Genomic DNA, 21,296 nt, shown 5'->3' with positions numbered 1-21,296 from the left:
ATTAGTTAGTGACTTGGGTTAGGACATCAACTGTGAGACTTAGATTCTTTAAAGTCTCTCCCAGAGTTAAAATTCTGTTTAGAGCATTATTCCCATGAAAGAATCACAAAATTGTATTTAACATCTATGATTTTCACAAAACCCTTATATAGTACAAAGTATATTACATGTTAAAATACAGAAGAGTGTCAACAGAACTTAAATACAGTATAAACTCTATATAGAGCTGAGTTATGTAGAGAAACAGGACAGCTTGAAGGTGAGTACTTCCTATGGTAGGGAAGGTACTCTGCCCTGCAGTAATTTTTGCTCTTCATTGTAAAGGCAAAAGTTTTGAATTTAGAGGTATTCATACAAATGAGACATTATAATTAATTCTAGTAGCTTTTCAAACTTAAAATATTCACCTGGTTATGCTTGAAAAGAAAATGTACATATAGGCAACTTAAAACAAAAAAAAGGGGGCCAGGCATAATCGCAGTGCTCAAGAAGTGAGGCAAATTCAAAGTCAGCCTACCGTCAAAAGCAAAATAAAAACAAATGAGATGTAATCTGAATAAAGTACCTAAATAAAAAACATTTTTAGAGTAAAATAAAAAAATAAAAAGATAAAAAGATATTAAACAAACAAACAAACAAACAAAACAGTAGCCAGGCCTGGTGGCACATGCCTTTAATCCCAGAACTCAGGAGGCAGAGGCAGGCGAATCTCTGTGAGTTCAACGCCAGCATGGTCTACAAATCAAGTGCAGGGCAGCCAGGGCTGTTACACAGAGAAACCCTGTCTTGAAAAACAAAACAACAACAATAACAACAAAAAAAAAGATATAAAAGTAATGATTTGCTAATATAAACATAAATGAAGCTCAACAAGATTATGGTTGGGTTAAAAAAATAAAAAAGAACATACTATAAGATTCCAGTTTTATATAACCACACATTATAACAAATTATAGTGATGAAGAACTCAGTAGAGCTGGAAGTGGTGGTTTATGCCTGTAATCCCAGCACTCAGGAGACAGAGGCAAGCAGAGCTCGATGAGTTCAAGGCAAGTCTGGTCTACAAAGCCAGTCCAGGACAGCCAAGGCTACACTGAGAAACCATGTCTTGAAAAACCAAAGCAAACATACCCACACATACAACAACAAAAACAAAACAACTCAGAATTTATAGCTAGAAGAGGCGACTACAAAGGAAAAGCATAAGGAAATTTGGGAAGGTGATGAAATTATTTACGTCCCAATTGTAAAAAATTATATATATGTTAAATTCATAGAAAATAACTCCCCAGAGAAAGGTCAATTTTAGTGCATGTTAACCAAAACAAACAAACAAAGCAACCCTAAGTAAATGGTAGAACAAATGTCTATGATGAATCTGGACTAGTTAAGAAAAGTAATTTTCCAATCTATGCCAAGAAAATACTTGCATTGGCCACATAGTTCTTAATCCAACTATGTTATATATGATCAGAAAAAGGATCTAATTACATATTCTCTGGGACATTTAAACAATGCAATTCTAAGGGCATTCTGCTGGTTCCATGTGAATCTGAATTGTGCTCCTTTAGTTTAAGACAATACCTTGATGTTCTTGTTATGATTTAAGAACACTGGTTAAACATTAAAAAGAAAATCGTTAGTACTATCTGCTTTCAAAATTAATAGTGACGGGTAACACTATGCTTTCAAATCTATTTTCTTGTCATTCTAACTCATTAAAGTTACTACATAGTTAGATCCAACATTAAATCACGTATCTAAAAACTACAAATAAGAATCTGGAATTCCTGCTGAACAGAAGACTAATACATAATGTTTTGAGACAATGTAGAACCCCATAAACTTAATGACACTATTCACAACTTTGGAACTATTAGCAATTCAGAATGAATAACATGTAAGAACAAAAATTAACACGACAGGTTGTGGGGACGGGCAACCCACTACAAATGCTGCATCTTTACAAACAGAGGTGCCTAACAGATGAATTCCTTTTACTTCGCAAGTTCATGGTTTGATTACAGTAGATTCTGCCTTTTGAGATCAGGCCGAGATAGTTTTTCACCACTGCTCCTTCCATGTACCGAAGTTAAGTGTTTTTTGAGAGCAGATTTGTGTTTGAAATCCATATCACAACAATGGCATTTATATGGCCGGTCCCCACTGTGTATGTTCAAGTGGTCCTGAAGTGTGCTCTTAGCAGTGAAGGTCTTCAAGCACACTGTACACTGGAAGGGCCGTATACCCATGTGTCCTCGAATATGGCGGTTGAGATTTTTCTTCTGTGTAAATGTTTTACCACACTGCAAGCACAAGAAGAGTTTGTGCATCTTGAGGTGGCGCAGATAGTTTTCTACGTGAAGAAAGCCCCTTGGACACCTGGGGCACTGGTGCCTCAAGGTAAAATTCTCATCCTGATTCTGAATCTCATCGACTGGACCGTGACTTCCATCAGCAGTCTCGGAAAATAAGCCTTGATTTTGAGTTCCAGGAACTTGTGCAGCTCTGCTCTCAACAGTGGAGTTGATCAATGAGTGCTGGGTTTCAGAGAAATACATGCCGGCTTCGGATGAGGTGCAAGGCTCTGAAAACTGCCCATTCTCTGCATCCTCTGTACGGATGGACTCAACATGGAGAATACAAATCTCATTCTCTTTAAAGCCGCCATCTACTGTAGAGAGCTCTGGTGATGTCATTCCCCTTCGCTCTGCTGTCAGCCTCTCTACAGCAGACTGTAATGTGCTGCTTTCTTCTTCTTTAACATGGAAATCTAGGTTTACGGGACTATCTTCTGAAATTTCAATGATCTCACAGTCTTTGTCAGAATTTTCTTCCTCATTCTTAACATCTGTGTCTGAGGATTGACACAAGTCAGTGTGTTGGTTATTTTTCATAGAAAGATCAATTTCCAGATACTTCGACAAAGCTTCGGTGCATTTTTCTACAATGTGAACCATCTGAAGGTAACTGGCAGCAGTCAAGTATTTCAAAAGCTCCTTTCTTTTCACTTCAAGTGCTCCAGTATAGCAGGACAGCAGCAACTTCCTGCCAACTTCTGCACTCTGCAGGATGGTGATTCTGACATGTTTTGACTGTGTGAGTAAAAACTGATCTCTCATGAAAGTGGAGCAAGCAGCCAAAATCACCTTGTGCCCCTGGAACTCAGTATCGTTAATATAAATCGATACATCACAAAATAAATTCTGCTGTCTCAAGAGGTTCATTTTCTGTAGGACCACATCTCCTTGCTGTTCAAACTGGAAGTGTAGAACATCAGACTCAGCAGCCATGGTCGCAATCTACGCAAAACAGAGCACAAGCATTGATATAGGATAGGCAATGCTTTTCCATATTATTTTTTCACAGTGCTCCCCCCTCCCCCACTTCCCAACCTCTTTGGTCTAAAATGAAGACCCAAACTCTACTTCAGGGGCTAGGAATGAATCTGTTCCCAAATCACCATCTGTAAATCCAAGAAATCAAAACGTATTTTTGTATCATCTCATGGTACATAATTTTTTAAAATACCAGTAATGAGTACAGTGACACTAAGAAGTACACGTAACACCTTAAATTAGAAAATGTAATCTTCATGTTGGCTATTGCCCACCACTACCAGAAGTCCCCAGTCCTGACGGCCTTGGACACTGTATGACTCAACAGGTCTCCTGACAAAGCACTCTTTAACTACCATCCTGAATTCCCACCAGAATTAACAGTATGACTAAAAATGAGGAAAGAAAAAAAAAGAAAGAAAGAAATGCTCTTTTGGTTTAACGCAACCATCTCCCCACTTCCCAGACACCTTTTGTTTTTATAAAGAATGCAAACTCCTTCAGGATTTTCCCCTATCTTTTACTGATTGATCTCAGCGGTCTTTCATAAACTCAGCTCCTTCATATTAAATTGATTATTACTGTACAGATAAAACCAAGCGAACACCCCATTTGCCTATCTATTCCCGATTCCACATTCACGATTCCAGTTCCATTTCCCACGTGCTTTAGCTCCGTGGAGCACAACCCAGGGATTGACGTGACCAGGGATTAACTTCTCCCTAGGCATCTTCTCTCCAGACTGTGTTCACCCAGTAGGCACAGGAGCACACACAGCAGGAAGAGCGGGCAGGAATCCTAGACCGCCGGCCTGCCTGCCAATTCCCTCCAGCCAGACACACGGTTTCCCACGCCGCCTTCCACTTTGGCCCGCCAGGCGGGTGCGGCGCCAGGCTGGAACCGAGGCCGCACGGGGCTGCACTCCCGCGGGGCGGCGTCCTTTTACCTCACCCACTGGCAGGTCTCCTTCACTTTCACTTACCGACTAACAGAACTGGCTTTGAGGCGTCCGCGGCAACCGCAGCCCAGGCCGGAAAGTGGACTTAGCCTGGGAGGAAACGCTTCCGGAGTCAACCAGAGTTATTCCTTACTGAGACTGTTTGGGCGCCCCGGAAGGACATCCTAAGACGCTTTTTTCCCCCCTTCACTTTTTCCGCTCCTGGAATGACAGAAAAATGCCTGAATACCGGCAGCCGGATCTTTTCTGGTTGGTCCTGCTGTGAAGCTGGCTACAGCCCAGTGAAGAGAGCTCAAGGCCAGAACCGCAGACAAGCTTAGGGGCGGGGCGGAGGAACCCCAGGGCTCTGTATCGGAGCTCACCTACCCTGAGCCCCGTCAGGACCCCGCGGCTCTGGATCGGAGCTCACTTATCAGGACCTGGCCCCGGTCTCCAGACCGCAGCTCCACCACTGCACCTGCCTCCCCTCTGCTACGTGCCTTTTCCTTTGACAACCTCCTTACCCTGCTTTAGGTAACCGGTGCGGCTCCAAAAGCCATGATGATAATTAAACACAGGGCCTCGCAGATGCTTTCTTTCCCACTTAACCTTTCAAAACCCGTTTATACTGAATATACATTATCTCTACGCTGCTCCTCAGTAAGTCAGGACCCAGCTGGAAACGACTTAGCTTCAAAACTGCGTATACATCCCCACATCAAAATATATGCCACATCAAGGGAGGGGAATTATGTAGGACAATATTTCACTTTCTTTGCATTCGCAGAGTCTAGCATTCAGTTCCTATTTTTGCGGAGTGAAGGGATGGCTGCTGCTGCTGATGACATGTGTGTGTGCCCCTGTTGCCAGGAACAATGCCTGGGCCTCCAGAATGCTAGTCAAACACTCGGCTACTGATAAACACACACCATCCCTGAAACTGCGGTTCTTTATTCTCAGCAGCTTCATAAAGAAATAACTGGTTCTACTAACCCATATTTTCTTCAAAGGTCAATCTCAAATTTCTTCCCTACTGCTGAGAATCAAACCCTGGGTATTTGCATGCTGGGGAAACACTACTACTGAGCTTCATAACATATGTTTTAAAGAATTTAAATTCAAATTACCGAGAAGTAAAGGACGAAAGGGAGTAGGGAAATAAGTCAATGACACCACAGTTTAATTGTCAAATTTTATTAAGGAAACTTCCCCATTTTAAGTAAAGAGGTAGTTCAAAGTATGTCTAACATACAACAGATTTAGAACAGCCATTCATGAGCTGAAATAAAATGTTCTAAGTTGTGTGTTTAGGACAGTATTTCAGAAATGTGACACTAGTCACCTTTCACTTAGACACATCTTCTAAACTAATGCAAAACCACACCTGATTTACCTCAGAGCCACTTCAGTTTGGAGCTTTATTTTAATATTAAATAATAAATAAATAACAGTAATTTTTTAAAAACTACAGTGAAGAGAGTCCTTTTCCTTTTGAAGTTTTCCTAAGAATCCATATAACACAAATAGTGAGCCTGGCATGGTGGTGGCACACATCTTTAATCCCAGCACTCGAGAGGCTGAGGCAGCAAAGGGTACATAGTAAAATCCTGCCTCAGAAAAGAAAAGAAAAGAAAAGAAAAAGAAAAAGAAAGAAAAGAACAAAAATCAAATGCTGAGTAACTAAGGTTCACGCGCCCCCATATAATCACAACTAGTGTTAGAAGAAGCCCCACTATAACACATATGTGCCTTCAATAACTTGACCTCTTTGCTAGAAAATCTGAGAAGCATGTAAGTAAAGAACCCAAGTCCCAAGAAAATTAAATGTCTCACAGATTTAAGACTTCTCCAGGCAAAAACTGGAGAGACCACAAATCAAGTAAATGGTTTGCACTCGCAAACGGTGAGGACTAAACACGTTAGTAACAGAAAACCCTAAGCAAGCTGACTCTGTCACTGGTTCTCAACCTTCCCAGTGCTGTGACCCTTTAACGCAGTTCCTCATGTTTTGGTGACCCCCAACCATAAAATTATTATTATTATTATTATTATTATTATTATTATTATTATTGTTTGTTTTTCGAGACAGGGTTTCTCTGTGTAGCCTTGGCTGTCCTAGACTCCATTTGTAGACCAGGCTGGCCTCGAACTTACAAAGATCCGCCTGCCTCTGCCTCCCAAATGCTGGGATTAAAGACGTGCGCCACCACGCCTGGCCATAAAATTACTTTCATTGCTCCTTCATAACTGCAATTTTGCTACTGCTATGAATCATAATGTAGGTCTCTTTTCCTATGAACTTAGGAAGCCCCTGTGAAAGGGTCATTTCACCCCTCTCCCCAAAAGGGGTCATGAGCCATTGGTTGAGAACCACTGCTTTAAATAATAAAACAAAACATGGCAATTTTATTCTTATTAGGAAATAAATTTGAGACCTCCTCTTGCTAAAATCACTTGACACCATAAGCCCTATAAGGGCAGGCGGGGACCATATCAATCTTACCTTCCTACCCTCAGAACATAACTCAGTACCTGGAAATACCAGTTGCTTACTAATGTTTCTTGAGGCTGTGGGAGTAGCTCAGTGGAAGAGTACATGCATGAGGCCTTAGGTTCAAACTCACCAGCATTTAAAAAAAAAAAAAAAAAAAAAAAAAAGGCTTTTGAGTGACTGAAATAAATCAAGAAACAGTCTCCAACCAGAGAGATCGGTATTCTTTGAACCCAGGCTGCTTTTAGTCTTCAAAACTACTGACAGTAGCTGGACAAATATGAGCAAGTGGAGCCCCACCCTCTTGAAATGTTCCTATCAGGGGGGAAATGATGTTCAGAGAAAATACTCCAAACACTGGATGAGTGGAGTGCTATTCCTGCATAGAATCGTGCTCTTTGGACAAATTATAAAAGATTCAGAATGCTAGGAGGCATTACTAGACCATCAGCGAGTAATGTGGGACATAAAGTACCTAGGAGTCTTATTAGCCAACTGTCCTCATACTTAAATATTTAGTAGAAGAGGAATTATACCTCAGATCTGAGGCATGTGTAAATGTATCAAATTTTTAAGAAATTAAGACTTCTGGCTATCTCTATATAAAGTAAGTTTAATTTTTGGATTATCTGTCCATGTACTATTATAGCTTAAAAATAAAAACAAAAGTCTGGTGTAAATAAAGTCTCTCAAACAAAATCAGTTTCTTATTTGGATCCTTCTTACATTGTTCTAACTTGCCTTTCCCTGTGTAGCCAGACCAGTTACCACTTAGAAATAATGTAATATCCATCTAGCTAAAACGACAGTGTTGATTAGTACACACAGTGCTTGCCTAGCACATGTGAGACAGTAGATTTGACTTCCAGCACCACTACAGTAAAATAATATTTATTTAGGTTTTTTGAAATACGGACTCACTCTTTAGGCCAGGCTGGCCTCTAACTTACAACAACCCTCCTGCAACTTCGTAAATTCTGAGATTACAGGCGAAGCCACTAAAATAAAATAAAATTTAAAAATTACCACAAGTCCTTTTATGACATTTTGTTAAGAAATTCTTGGCTGTCTCTGAAAGCCAAAAGGGATATGTAATAGTGAAACAAAGCTGGAAAAATTCTGGTAAGGTATTATTACTTAAAAGATACTCTGTTAAAGCCAAGGTAGAGTGGAAGAGGCAATATAGGGACAATCACTCCTATTTAGCCAGATATATTTTGGCCAATGGTGGCCAGGCTACCTGTTTGACTCTAAATGCCCTTATTTAAAATGGCAGAGATAATGTAAGCAATCTTTTGAGAGTTTCTAAGTTCTCTAGCCATCACCCCACTGCAGCCCTTGCATCAGAAACAGGCTCAAAGCTGTCTGAAATTTATTTTAGAACAAAGAATTGTTTTTTGCAACCTTCAATATCAACTGTCAAAGGCAGCAAAGTGGACAGTGTAGTGTGTACCTCTAGGACGATATAAATGCAAAAATTCTGCCTGTTCTTCTGTATCCCACCGAACTTTTTCACTATTTCCACGATGAAGGTGCATGTGAAAAGGAAGACCCAGGAACACTTACTATGCACTGACAAAAGTTATGGCCAAATGCACCTTTCTCATGTATAAGTGGCTATAAAGTTAAGACTCGAACATGATCCATTAGTCTTTAGCTCACGTAAGTGTGGCTACAGTGCTTCCAATTACAAAAGCATCAATAGGGTACACACATAAGCAGCTGGCTTCTTGTTCAGGCATATTATTTAGGAAACCTTCCATGTACCCTCTGTTGTTTTATTATATTTCTCTCATTTACTGATTATCCTCCCAAGGTGGCCCCTATTTGTCTGCAGATGCTGCTGGAAGGATTGTATTGTGGGTTATAAGGAAAACTCAATGGGCTGTGTTAGTGTTTAAAGTAATAAGCAGTACACTTCTTCATAGCAGCTCCAAACAAAGTACAAATGGCAGGAAGCAGATGCACTCATCAGCCTTGGATGAATCACAGCAGACAAACTGAGGCTCTCTCGCATATCCGGGTCAACAGCAGCACCACCTCCATCCCAGCCTCATTTCCCCCAGGAAAAAATGTTAATGTTTCTAAGCACAGCATCTACTAGTAGGAAGTAGGTAACGCTGTCTGTCGGTACCTTCAGAATGTGCTTGGTAGAAAGATTAGTGTCAGTCTAAGACATACATCGACACTAGGTAGACAAACGGAATTATTCCTTAGGAAAGGAAAACAAACACCACAGGATAAATAACTCAAAAAAGAACCAGAAGACGACAAAAGGAAAGCAAAGCCACTGCAGGTGGGAATTGCCTGGTCTGTTAGTGCTTTAATTCACCCACTACCACCTGCTGGGAGGCTTTGGAGAACAAACTATCAAATCACTCCTAAAAACACTTACTACTGCCACGCTCTCAGTCAGCTCTCGCTGTGAGCACCAGGTCCTATTCAATTTACACACGTACTCTCACTCCGTAAGCTGAGGACAGCTTGGGTTAGTTTACCTGCGTCCAGGACCTGTGTTGCCTCAGGCTGTGGCTGACAACCTTTAGAGTCTGTGACTGTTGCACATGCAAAAGAATCAAAATCCACTGTGAGGTCTTGCACATTCCTCTCATTGGCATTATCAAAGCTGTTTTTGCCATGCAGCTGTTTAAGGTGTTTCCTCAAAACTGGCTTATGTGCAAAAACCATGTCACAATAGTTACATTTATGGGGCTTATCTCCACTGTGAAGGTTAAGATGGTCCTGTAAGGAACACTTCTGAGAAAAGGTTTTCCCACAGATTTTACACTGGAAAGGTTTGATTCCAGCATGTACACGCATATGTCGATGAAGATTGCCTTTCTGAGTGAAAGTCTTGCCGCAGAGTAGACACATAAAGAGTTTGTGCATTTTTAAATGGTTGGCGTAGTTCTCCAGGTGACGGAACACCCTGGTACACTTTGGGCATTGGTGATGCCACTGTAAGCCTTTGTCTACACCTCGAATATTAGGCCCAAAGACATCTTTTGAGGTCATGATGATGTCATCACTGCCTGTGTAAGAGAGGGCGTAATTGTGGAGATGGCTCTGGTCTAGTTCACTGACTCTGTTTTCCACAGTTGAGTTTATCAGGGAGTGCTGGGGCTCTGCTGAATGTAAAGCAGTGGGCTCAGAAGGCATGTACTGGTTCTGGTCTTTCTTACTTCTAACCTCGGACACATCCCCAATGGATTCTACCTTAACAATCTGAATATCACTGTCCTCCATATCCATACTGTCTTCAGATGGATGAATACAAGGTAAGTCCTGTTTTGGAGAGCCTCTGGCGTCTCCCTGCTGTTCTTTCGATTGGGGAGAAGCACTCTGTGGTTCAGATCCCTCTTTACTATTCATTGGTTGTTTTGGCTTTATAAACTTCCACAGCGCCTGTGTGCACCGTTCTACAATGTGGCTCATCTGAAGAAAACTCGCAGCAGTCAAGTAATTTACCAGTTCCATCTCAGGGAATTCCAGCACACCACTATAACAGGACAAGAGCAACTGTCTCCCCACGTCAGAACTCTGTAATATGGAGATTTTCACCTCTCGGGAATCATTCAGTAAAAATTGGTCTCTTAAGAAAGGGGAACCTGCAGCAAAAACAATTTTATGCCCCTGCACCTCAACGTCATCTATGAGAACTGTAACATCACAGAATTTATTCTCTTCTCTTAATTTGTTCATTTTTTGTAACATTGAATCTCCATAATTTTCAAACTTGAAGTGAAGGAGATCTGATCTTTCAGACATTTTGGCAGACCTAAAGGACAGAAATGTAAAAAAGGTGGAATTTAAGAAAATTTAAACAATTTATAAACCTAAATTTACCTTTCAAAACCAAATGTGTTGTCATGCCTGTTTTGTATGTATCCAAAAAGCTATGACAGCAGCTTTCACAGGCCATTAAGTTATTCTTATCATGATCAGGTGTCAACTGGACACAAAGAGTAGACATATAGAAACGTAGATAACTGGGTGCTCACTCAACCTCTTAAGACACTTAGCACAACAACAATGCTTGAGTTAGTCCAAGAAGTTTATTTTTCACTTCTCAAATGAGACTTCTATTCAAATGAAGCCATCATAACTCAAGTGACAATGAGGACATTATTTTCTTTTACATTAAAGATGTACCTGCTTTCTGCCAAAACAAACTATTCTTTTCTTTTGATTCCAATTTTTATTAACATTTTTTTATTTGTTTTGCTTTGGTTTTATTTTATGTATATGGCTCTTTTGCCTGTATGCATATATGTATGTCACATGTGTGCTTGGTCCCAAGAGAGCAGAAGAGGGTTCCAATACCCTGGAACTGGAGTTATAGATGGTTGTGAGCTGCCATGTGGATGATGAGAATCAAACTGGAGCCCTCTGGAAAACAGCAAGTGCTCTTAAACTACTAAGCTCTCTCTCCAGCCCATTGCTTTCTATTTTAGAGTCTACAGGCATACCACTTGCTGAGACTCCCCTCCCCTTCCTGTTTAAACTGGTATGAATTTATTCGTATAACTACTTGTGATAAAAGTCACAGATTTAAAGAGACGGTGTTTGGTTACTAACAAAGGCACACTTCTTTATCCTGTATACTATGGATAAATCTAACCTCTTTTGTAAGGAACATTGCTTTACATTTGGGAAATAAAACACTATAAGATAAACCAATCTGTGGGTGTATGAGTGAGAATAAGGTGTGGATCCAATACTTACTAGCTATATTTCCTTCTTACCCCTCTATGTCCATCATTTTTCAGCAGGTGGACTACAAGAACTGACTCCTAAATGTTCTCTTTGGCTTCCAGCTCCTTTTCTCTCAAACTCAACTCATACAGCACATTTCAAAAATGCTAGGCTAGCCAGGCGCGGTGGTATACGCCTGTAATCCCAGTACTTGGGAGGCAGAGGCAGGCAGATCTCTGTGAATTTGAGGCCAGCCAGGTCTACAAAGTGAGTCCAGGATAGCCAGGACTATAAGAAACCCTGCCTCAAAAGAAAAAAAAAAAAAAGAAAGAAAGAAAAAAGAAAATCTAGGCTAGCTTCCTGGTTATAAGCCAATTAATAAAGAACACTAATAAAAGTAAATAATGTTATAATATAGTCTTCTCTGCAAAGGGTTGAGGACATACTAGCTCAGAAGTAGATAATTTGCCTCGCCATTTGTGAAGCCCTGAGTTCAATCCACAACACTGTTGTTAAAAAAAAAAAAAAAAAAAAGAACTCCTAATTATGCATATTGCTGTCTATATGGCAAATATTTTTGAGAACGTCCTCATGGACTGATTGCATTCTTTCAAGGTTTTCTCCAAACTTATGTTGTCATGTGTCTTTCTGAACAGGAAGGATGAATTAGCCACACGAACCCCATAATTTCAGTCTACTAGCCACTAAAGATACCTGGTATTCTCTTTTTACAAACCAGTCTTCTATCAGGTCAATAGGTATTTCCGTTCTGTCTTTAAAAAACAGTTCTATAATCTCAATGTGTTAGGAAAGTGGGCTTCAATTCTGCGTGCTCCACAGTCCCTTACTGCCTAGTCAAGTGAGACTACCAGCTTTTCTGGCCAAATCTAGACCTTTTCATTCATTCATTCACTCACCAATCCATTGATTTGAGATATGGTCTTTCTACATTTGTTTGTTTAGTTAGTTAGACAAGGTCTCTCTATGTAGGTCTGGCAGTCCAGGAACCCATTTCTTTACTTATTTAGATAGGGTCTCTCTTATACATAAATTTATGTATTCACTGATTCAGACATGGCTTCTCTATGCAGCCCCAGCTGTCCTGGAACTTATTTATTTGTTTACTTACTTACTTACTTCTTGCTGGTCTAGAATTCACAGATATTCACTTGCCTCTGCCTCCAGAGTGCTGGGATTAAAGATGTGGACCACTATGCCGCTCATCATTTACAGAGTTTGAAGCCCAACATTCAGAATCTTCATTTTTCACCGAGTATCAGCTCCTGATGACAAAGCCCATGTGTTAACAGTGCTGGTACATATCATAGCTGCTCGCTCTCCGCGTCACATACTCTAGAGCAGTGCGTTCTAGCCAGTCTAGCCTCTTTTCCTGAGAGGCCCTTGTCGGACCACTTAGAGCACACAGCACAGTCCTTCTACGTAACACTCAAACTGCTTCATCAAGAACTTCCTTCCTGTCCAAACCTCAGACCCTGGCGTTAGGCTGCAACAAGCACATCCTATTTCTCTTCTGTCACCTGACACCACATTAAACATATGGGAAGGCTCAGTGTGCAGCAGCTGAACCTACAGGGCTAGGCTCATTAAAAAAAAGACAAACAAACAAACAAACAAACAAACAAAAGCTAAGGGGGCTGGAGAGATGGCTCAGAGGTTAAGAGCACTGACTGCTCTTCCAGAGGTCCTGAGTTCAACTCACAACAACCACATAGGGGCTTACAACCATCTACAATGTGATTTAATGCCCTTTTCTGTCATGCAGGCATACATGCAGAGCACTGTATACATAATAAATAAATAAATCTTTTCTAAAATTTCTGTTAAGTAGACCAGATTCATATCTGTGGAGGAAGTGCATGTCTGAGGTCATGAGGGCCTAGAAAGGAATAAAGATGAAATAAGAAACAAGCAAAAGAAAGTAAAAGGTAAAAGAAAGAAAAAGGTATTTCACAGAACTTGAAATCTAATGAGAAGAAAAATTTAGACAGATAGACACACACAGACATAGACACAGACACATACACACACACACACACACACACACACACACAGAGAGAGAGAGAGAGAGAGAGAGAGAGAGAGAGAGAGAGAGAGAGAGAGAGAGAGAGAGAGAGAGAAGGCTCAAGCTGGGCTGGAGGCACAAACCTTTGCACACAGTACTCAGAGGCTGAGGAAGATACGGAAGGCAAGCTCCAAGCCTGCCTGAGGCACACAGTGAAATCCTATCTCCACAAACTTCTAAATCTCATAGTTTAGCTGAATGTCACAGAAGTAAAATTTAGGAGGGTGTGGTACATGCATGTTAGAAATCACAAAGTATGTTTTCTCCTGTGTGGCATTCTGAATGTGGGGATTTAAAAAAAAAATGATCACAATAAAGATTTGGAATTGCACTGAGAGAGTAGGAATGTGAAAAGCTAATGTGGCAGAGAAACCAATGACTTTCAAACAGCAGAAAACACTGGAATATTAGCAGTATTTTGAAGCAGCCGAACTATATTATCATTGATCAGTTTTAGTGACACTAGCTTAAAAACATTCATTCTGTAACTAGAACAGTGAATGTTCCAATTTAGCCAGAAGTTATAAAAAAAAAATGCCATTATTTTAAGTGGCCACAGAGAAACCTGTCTCAGGGAAAAAAGAAAAACAACAACAAAAACAACAACAACTCTTTAGATCATGCAGGACCAAATTTGTAATACTTTTTCTTTGTTTGTTTGTTTTGTTTTTCAAAACAAGGTTTCTCTGTGTAGCCTTGGCTGTCCTGGGCTCACTTTGTAGACCAGGCTGGCCTCAAACTCACAGCAATCCATCTGCCTCTGCCTCCTGAGTGCTGGGATTAAAGGAGTGAGCCACAACACTCGGCTAAGTGTGTACTTCTTATGTGTGGAATCTTAAGACTAATCCCAGCATCACGTGTATATGCACAAATAGGTAACATAAAAGTAACTGTAGGTGCACACATACTCAAACAAGTAACAGAAACATACAACAATCATCTACCTAGATTAATTACTTTTACAAAAATGATACTCAATGTCTTCTGAATTCCTGTCATATTCCAAATATATTGCTAAGTGCTTTATCTAAATTAATTAATCTGGTCCTGAAAAATCTCTACTGGTAGGTGAGTATTACCCACATTTTGCCTATAGGAAAATGAAGCTGAGGACATAGACAACATGCTGAAGGTCATCGCAACTTTAAACCCAGTACTCAGGAGGTAGAAGCAGGCAGACCAGGCCAGCTTGGTCTACAAAGCAAGGCCAGAACAGGCTACACAGAAAGACCCTGACTTGAAAAAATCAAAAACGAAAAGAAAAGAAAATGCCAATTGTTAGAGCCAAAACCTGAATCAACACATGAAGTCTTGGGAGCGTTACATTATGATCTGTAGACTTGTGTGTATTTTAGTTACACTTCAGTGAAAGATTTACATCTACAAAAAGTACAAATTAAAACCAACCTTCCGTTAAGGATATGCAGAGGACTATGGTAACAAGCCGCTCTGTCCTGACTACCACTACTGATACATTTATTCTTGACTTTATCTCATGCCTGAGCCCTATTACTCATCATCCCAGGGCTGTCTTATTTTTTAAAGACTCACCTTATTTTTATAAATATGTCTGTCTGCATGTATATGTGTATGTGCATGCAGGTACCAATGGAGGCCTCACGGGATCCCCTGGAGCTGGAGTTATAGATGATGGTAAACCACAGGATGTAGATGCTGGGAACCAAATTTTGGTATCAGCAAAAGGAGCAAGAACTCACAACCACTGAGCCATCTCCTTAGCGTTAGGGCCAGTTTCATTTTTTAAAAAAACGTTATTTTGCTAGTCTGTTTCTGAGGCATCACTAGCTTGTGCAAAGGTAAGTGTAGTTTTAAAAGCTATGGTTCTGGTTTGTTGCTATGCTTTTGAGATTTAATTCCACAGAAAAGCCTGTCTGTTTTCTCAGTTTCATTCCTTCCCTATAGTAAGAATTCCTAAGTCTCTATCCTCATTACGAATTTTAATCAAGCTTAATCTCAATATACTTGAAAATACCTGCGCTAGGAATTTAATATTTAAAATTATGATGCTTATACTTTGCACTATCCAAAATTCTGCAATTTGAAGAGAAAAATATATAGGAGATGGCAGCCTTTTACAATGCCATCCTTTTAACAGATCAAGACAGAAATGATGAGATTGTGACTATATAGAGAAATTTAAAAAAATAATTTAAAACAAACAATCCCCAAACGAATGATCTTGCTCATCAAGACAGAGAACGAGAGAGAGAAACGATCAAAATAAGTCAAAAACATGTGGCTTGAGTGACAGGATATCTCTTGAGTGTCACTCAGTAATCCAGAGCATACTAAAGGGGATGATCACGAGGCTGGTCACTAAAATGTGTCAAAAGAGCCTTTGTGGCACCAGGGTGGATGTTTAGGGACATGTCTGAAGCTGTAGAAGAAACTTCATTGAAGATGGTAAATAATTGAAAATGAAAACAGTGGAGTAGAAGTACATTTAAGTTAGAGCAGAGTGGAAGGAAACCTTACAACAAACAAAGACAAGACATAAACAGAACAGAGCATAAACTCACCACTTACCTCTTCTCAACCTTGCTATCTTTGCACATCTCTGTCTTAACCAAGAAGCCTAGCTTTCCTTTCCATGCTCCCATCCCTTGACTCCTGTCTAGTCACCACATATACCGTGAGGAAAGCATGGGCTCTGGAATTGTATTGCTAAGGTTCTAACTCTGGTTCCAGATTTCTTGCCAACTACTAATAAATGCGGTTGCTGAGGAAAATTAAAGAAGCCCATCATTGAAGGAGATTTATTTTATGTTGTGAGTGTTTGCCTGTATGCATGTATGTGCACCATTTGCATGCCTGGTGTCTGGGGAGGGTCAGAAGTGTCAGATTCCCTGGAACTGGCGTTATGATGGGTGTGAGGCACCAGGAGGGTGCTGAGAACGGAACTCAGGTCCTCTGCGGGCGCTGGAATCACTAAGCCATCTCTCTAGCCCATTAGCTCATTTTCGAAAGAGCTTAGAATGGTGCCTGTTATGTGCTCCTTAAATGATTTGCGTAAATAAACAAACCCTTCACATTTTTTCCCATTTACAATTGTCAAAACAATGAGGCCATTGATACTTTATATTTTATTACCTCACGTACTAAAATTGCTTTTATACCAGGCCTGTTAATAAAGAAGATATTTTTTTCTTTCTCCATTCCCAGTAGCTGGGAATGACCCAATGGACTCCCTTCAAAATTCTCTCCTTCTGATATCCAGGTCACTTTGGTTGCTTTGACCCAGTGTCACTTAGTCTTTCTTTTCTACCTCTTATTGTGGGCTCCAATTTGCTTTTCTGCGTCACTAATGTAGCCACCATCCTTCAAATCACCTTCCTTTTTAGTGCTCCCACCTTGAAGCCATCTCTTCTCATGGCTCTGCCCACATCCCAAAATTCAGCCCCTTTAGCTGTAGCCACAATGTTGGGGCTGATCTCCACATCTGTGTTCGCAACTCTTAGACCGGACAGCTGTATGTGGCTGCGCCTTTAGACAGGAATTCAACACAAATACTGACTTTGCAATTCTCGTTAGCCTTATGGTTTTACTTCTGATGACGGCATCACTACTCTTCAAATGCCAACACCTAAATTCTAAGACTTCAGCTTTTTTCCCTTCCGTGTATAAATATCTGTGACACTCTAGCACTTGCCTCCTTTCTCGTAACAATACTCTATTTTAGATTGTATTGCATCTCACCAGGATGATCTCATTACTCTTTCAAAATAATCTCCAATAGATAATTTTAGCTTTTAGCTAAGAGAGCCCAGATTCAGCTGTTTCTGTTCTCTAGGCTTCCCATTGAACAAAACGACTTTCTGCAGACAAATCTGACCATATCAGTTTCCTGCTCAGAGCTTCAAAAAGAAAACCCATACTCTGCTACTTCTCAGTAGCAGAACTTTTCCTTTCGTCTGAAAGGTACTTACTTCTACACTTCGTTCTCACCAACTAGGACTTAGAGGCCACGCTCTTTCTACAGGCTTCTCAGCAACTGTCCCGAGAGCAGATGATGAAAATAACCAACTGCATACCCCCACCCTCATACGGCATCAATTTATTTATATATCTTTTCCAAACTTCACTGTGAACACTAGGTCTCTGACGAACCCCCAGTGCTTGGCACAGCACCAGCAATACAAAAGCTGGCGGCTGAGCAGGGGTAAAACCCACCAAAACCTAGGACTTACAGTAGTCTCGCGGTTGGCACTGAAGGCCTTGCTTTGGCTAGCTCCCGCCGTTCAGTTTTCTGCCGGCCTCAACTCCAGCACTTTTTACAAAATGCCAGAGTCTGGCGTCCCGACCAGACACAGGGCCCTAGGTAGAGGGTCCCAGGCGGCGGTCCCTGGGGCATCCTGAGATTCCTTACTGTAGGAAGGGGAAGAAGGTGGGATGCAGCGTGGCCCGGTCCAATGGCTCAAGTCCCCAGGGGCCTAGACCAGCTCTTCGGATACCATCCCAGGGCAGGTTGTGGCCGATACAGGTCCCCACGGGGGCTCCATTTCCAGAGACCCCGCGCCCCAGCCTGGCCGCTTTCGAACTTACAGACCTGGGGGCAAGACCGCCATTTGGATCTGGCAACGCCAGGAGATCCGGCCCCTCGGGGCTCCGGGAAGGGGGAGGGGCAGGCAACCTGAGCCAAAGGGGGACCCAACGGAACCGGAAGGGCAGCCCTGGCTGGACAAAGACAACTTCCAGGTCCCATGGTCATCTCCGCCAATCGGAATGCTCGGAGGACGACGGGCCCCCGAGAGGGACTTCCCGCGTTGTGGGCGGGGCGCGAGCCCGGGCCGGGGAATCGGGCCGCGGAGGGACTGCTCGGTGTGCTTCGCAGCTGCGGTTCTTGCGTGGGAGGCTGGCCCAGCTCTGTCCTCGGCGGCTGCTGTCACGCAGGGTTCCGGCTGTCCGCTGCCTGCATGGGCCTGAACAGCCTGTCTGCGAGCAAGCCGTGGTAAGTCCCTCCCGCCCAGGGATGTGGACTCGCTGCGTTGGAGCCGGAAATGCAGAAAGCTGTTGGCTCCCTCCCCCCCCCCACTCCCACCCCCCCCCCCTTGTGGAGATTGGTGTTTCTTAGGGAATCTTCCTTGGGTGTTTCGAGATCTATCGCTTTTCTTCCATAGCTTCGGGTACCCTGGCCGTTGACAAAATCTGTCGTTAGCTCCAGAGCCAACCACTTTGACGAACTTCCTGTTGTCCAGTGTTTAGTGTGCCTTTTTGTATCAAGTTCATGCCCAGTCCCAGCTATGGTTCTTGGTTGGCGAACTAATCGTTCAGGTCCTCTTCCTGATGAGAAAAATCTGGTTATCATTCTGAATCCCCCTTTGCTTTGCCAACTCGCTAGTTTCTTGCATTCTCTCCATTTATTTTATTTATCCTTTGGGGGCGTTATTATGCAAAACAGAAGTAATGATCATTTTAATAATTGACCGAGCTTTAAGCTAAGTGGCTTTGTACGTTGTTGTATAACCGCTACTAGCTAGTCCCACTCTCCATTCCTTGTATTCTTTTCTGTATATACATTTCCCGTAACATCTGTTGAAAACGTAGACCTTTTGCCCATTAAGTGGACTTGGTGAAAAATCGATTACCTTTGTGAGAGTGTCTTGCTGGGCCGTCTACATTACGGTGATCTATGTTCATCCATGTGTTAGTACCATACTGCTTTAATGACCGTGGCTTTGTTGGCAGTTTTGCGCGTATTAAGTGTGAGCACTCCATCTTTCTTCAAGACTATTTTGGCTCTTCAAGATATTTTTCACTTCCGTTTGAATTTGGTACTAGGAATCAAACCTAGGGCTTTCTTCAGCTGTGTAAATACTGAACTACTGAGCTACATCTTCAGCCCTACTTTCATATTCATTTGAGGATTGACTTTACCATTTCTTGGGAAGAGGCTTTTGGAAAGGGGATTTGCTTTGTTTGTTTTCTGTTTTTAATGGAATCTGTAGGTTGTTTTGGATGAGATTAAAATCTTTATGTCTTCCTGTCCATAAACACAAGATGTCCCTTTCTTTTGGTCTATATTAATTGCTTTCAGAAATGCTTTCTGGTTTTCTGCATTCTTGGTTTATTCAGACATTTTTTATTGGGGTTTGATTTCTTAATTTTCTTGTCATACTGTTTATTGCTAGTGCCTAAAAATATTTTTAAAAACACCTTTTATTAGGTGTTTGCATAACCCTTGAAATTAATTTGTTAATTCAGGTAGCCCTCTTGTGGCCTCTTTTGACTGTCTACTGTAGGTTGATGTAGTCTATGAACAAAATTATTTACTTCTCTTCCAACAGGATGCTCTTTTCTTGTCCACTAGCTCTAGCAATTCCTGTTCAGTATTGAACAGGAATAGTAACTATAAAGTAAAATGGACCTCCTCGTTTTATCCCTGATGTTAAGAGGGGAAAAAAAATTGTTTTGCTTTAAGTTATTGACGAGATGTTTCACTGTGGCTTTTTCATTAACGCTTTCAATGTTGAAGAATCTTCTGCCAATTCCTAACTCTCCCAGTTCCTGAGGCATGCTGTCATGAACAAGCACTGTCTCTGCATCAGTTGAGCTGATCATGTCCCCAGCCCTTGGTTTATCAATGTATTCCGTTGATTGATTTTGTCGAGCCGCCTTGGGTCTGGGGAATAGGCTGAATCTTTCCTGGTCATGGCAAAGTTCTTATAATATGCTTCTGGATTTAATGTGTTTATATATTGTTGATTATTTTTACATCTAGCCTTCAGGGATACTGATCTACATTTTTACTTAGCTAGAATGCATTTGTCTGGCTCTGCTGTCAGCAGTGCTGGATGCACAAAATGTGTTAGGAAGCATTTATTCCTCAAATTTTTGCAAACGTTTCAGGAAATAAAACCCTGTTAATTCTTCCTTTGTATACATATTTTTCTTTATAATTTTTTAAAGTTATATGCTCACTTTATATCTCAGTTGTACCCCCTCCCTCCTCAGTAATCCTTTCTTTAAACAGTCAATAGAATTCACTGATGAGACTGTATGATGTGAGACTTCCCTCGTTGGGAAATTTTGATGGCTAAGTCAATCGCTTGGTATAAGGTTATTGCTTGGACCAGTTCAGGTCATTTATGCGTTTCAGGAATGTATCCTTTTCTTTTTTGCTCTGTAATTATTACAATAGTCTCATTTTTACAAAACTATAATGTTGATAGTAATATGTCCCTGTTCATTTCTTATTATTAGTTATATATTGTCTCTTCATTACTCTGGCTAAAGGTTTGTCAGTTGTTTTTTGGTTTTTTTTGGTTTTTTTTTTTTTTTTTTTTTTTTTTTTTTTTTTTTTTTTTGGTTTTTCAAGACAGGGTTTCTCTGTGTAGCCTTGGCCATCCTGGACTCACTTTGTAGACCAGGCTGGCCTCGAACTCACAGCGATCCGCCTGCCTCTGCCTCCCGAGTGCTGGGGTTAAAGGCGTGCGCCATCACGCCTGGCTAAGGTTTGTCAGTTTTGTTGGTCTTTTTCAGAATTTTTGTTGAATTCTCCCTTGCTCTTTTCTTTCTTTGTTTGTTTTTTGTTGTTGTTGTTTGTTTGTTTGTTTTGCTTTGTTTTTTCGAGACAGGGCTTCCTGTGTAGGCTTGGCTGTCCTGGACTCACTTTGTAGACCAGGCTGTCCTCGAACTCACAGCGATCCACCTGCCTCTGCCTCCTAAATGCTGGGATTAAAGGCGTGCACCACCACTGCCCGGCTTTTGGTTTGTTTCTTCTGTTGTGTTTTT

At 41.2% G+C, this 21,296-nt stretch overlaps 3 protein-coding genes across 8 annotated transcripts in view; 1 reads left to right on the top strand and 2 right to left on the bottom strand.

Moving 5' to 3' along the window:
* Positions 1-1,996: 1,996 nt before the first annotated feature.
* On the bottom strand, positions 1,997-17,894 carry Zbtb6 (zinc finger and BTB domain containing 6). The gene is made up of 2 exons (XM_051166371.1): positions 17,753-17,894; positions 1,997-3,302 (listed from the first exon to the last, which is right to left on the bottom strand). Exon 2 carries the CDS (start codon positions 3,291-3,293, stop codon positions 2,022-2,024), a length of 1,272 nt encoding a protein of 423 aa, XP_051022328.1. The 5' UTR covers positions 3,294-3,302; positions 17,753-17,894; the 3' UTR covers positions 1,997-2,021.
* On the bottom strand, positions 8,817-18,221 carry Zbtb26 (zinc finger and BTB domain containing 26). 6 transcript variants are annotated; one of them, XM_051166369.1, is made up of 3 exons: positions 18,112-18,221; positions 12,595-12,744; positions 8,817-10,544 (listed from the first exon to the last, which is right to left on the bottom strand). In XM_051166369.1, the coding sequence occupies exon 3, from the start codon at positions 10,532-10,534 to the stop codon at positions 9,209-9,211; it is 1,326 nt and encodes a 441-aa protein (XP_051022326.1). In that variant the 5' UTR covers positions 10,535-10,544; positions 12,595-12,744; positions 18,112-18,221; the 3' UTR covers positions 8,817-9,208. The 6 variants fall into 6 exon arrangements, with proteins under 6 accessions (XP_051022326.1, XP_051022322.1, XP_051022321.1 ...); XM_051166365.1 differs by lacking the exon at positions 18,112-18,221 and adding an exon at positions 17,753-17,901 and having other exon boundaries at positions 12,591-12,744; XM_051166364.1 differs by lacking the exon at positions 18,112-18,221 and adding an exon at positions 17,753-17,901.
* A 148-nt stretch (positions 18,222-18,369) lies between these two features.
* The window catches only part of Rabgap1 (RAB GTPase activating protein 1), a 136,743-nt gene continuing 133,816 nt past the window's right edge, over positions 18,370-21,296 (top strand). Inside the window, exon 1 of the mRNA XM_051166374.1 lies at positions 18,370-18,513. The gene's annotated coding sequence lies outside the window, so the exon portion shown is untranslated. The remainder of the gene's footprint in view (positions 18,514-21,296) is intronic.

Source organism: Acomys russatus, chromosome 24, assembly GCF_903995435.1.
Source record: "Acomys russatus chromosome 24, mAcoRus1.1, whole genome shotgun sequence".
Lineage (NCBI taxonomy): Eukaryota > Metazoa > Chordata > Mammalia > Rodentia > Muridae > Acomys > Acomys russatus.
Note: the sequence above shows the minus strand (reverse complement) of the source record. Positions and strands in the feature narration are given on the sequence as shown.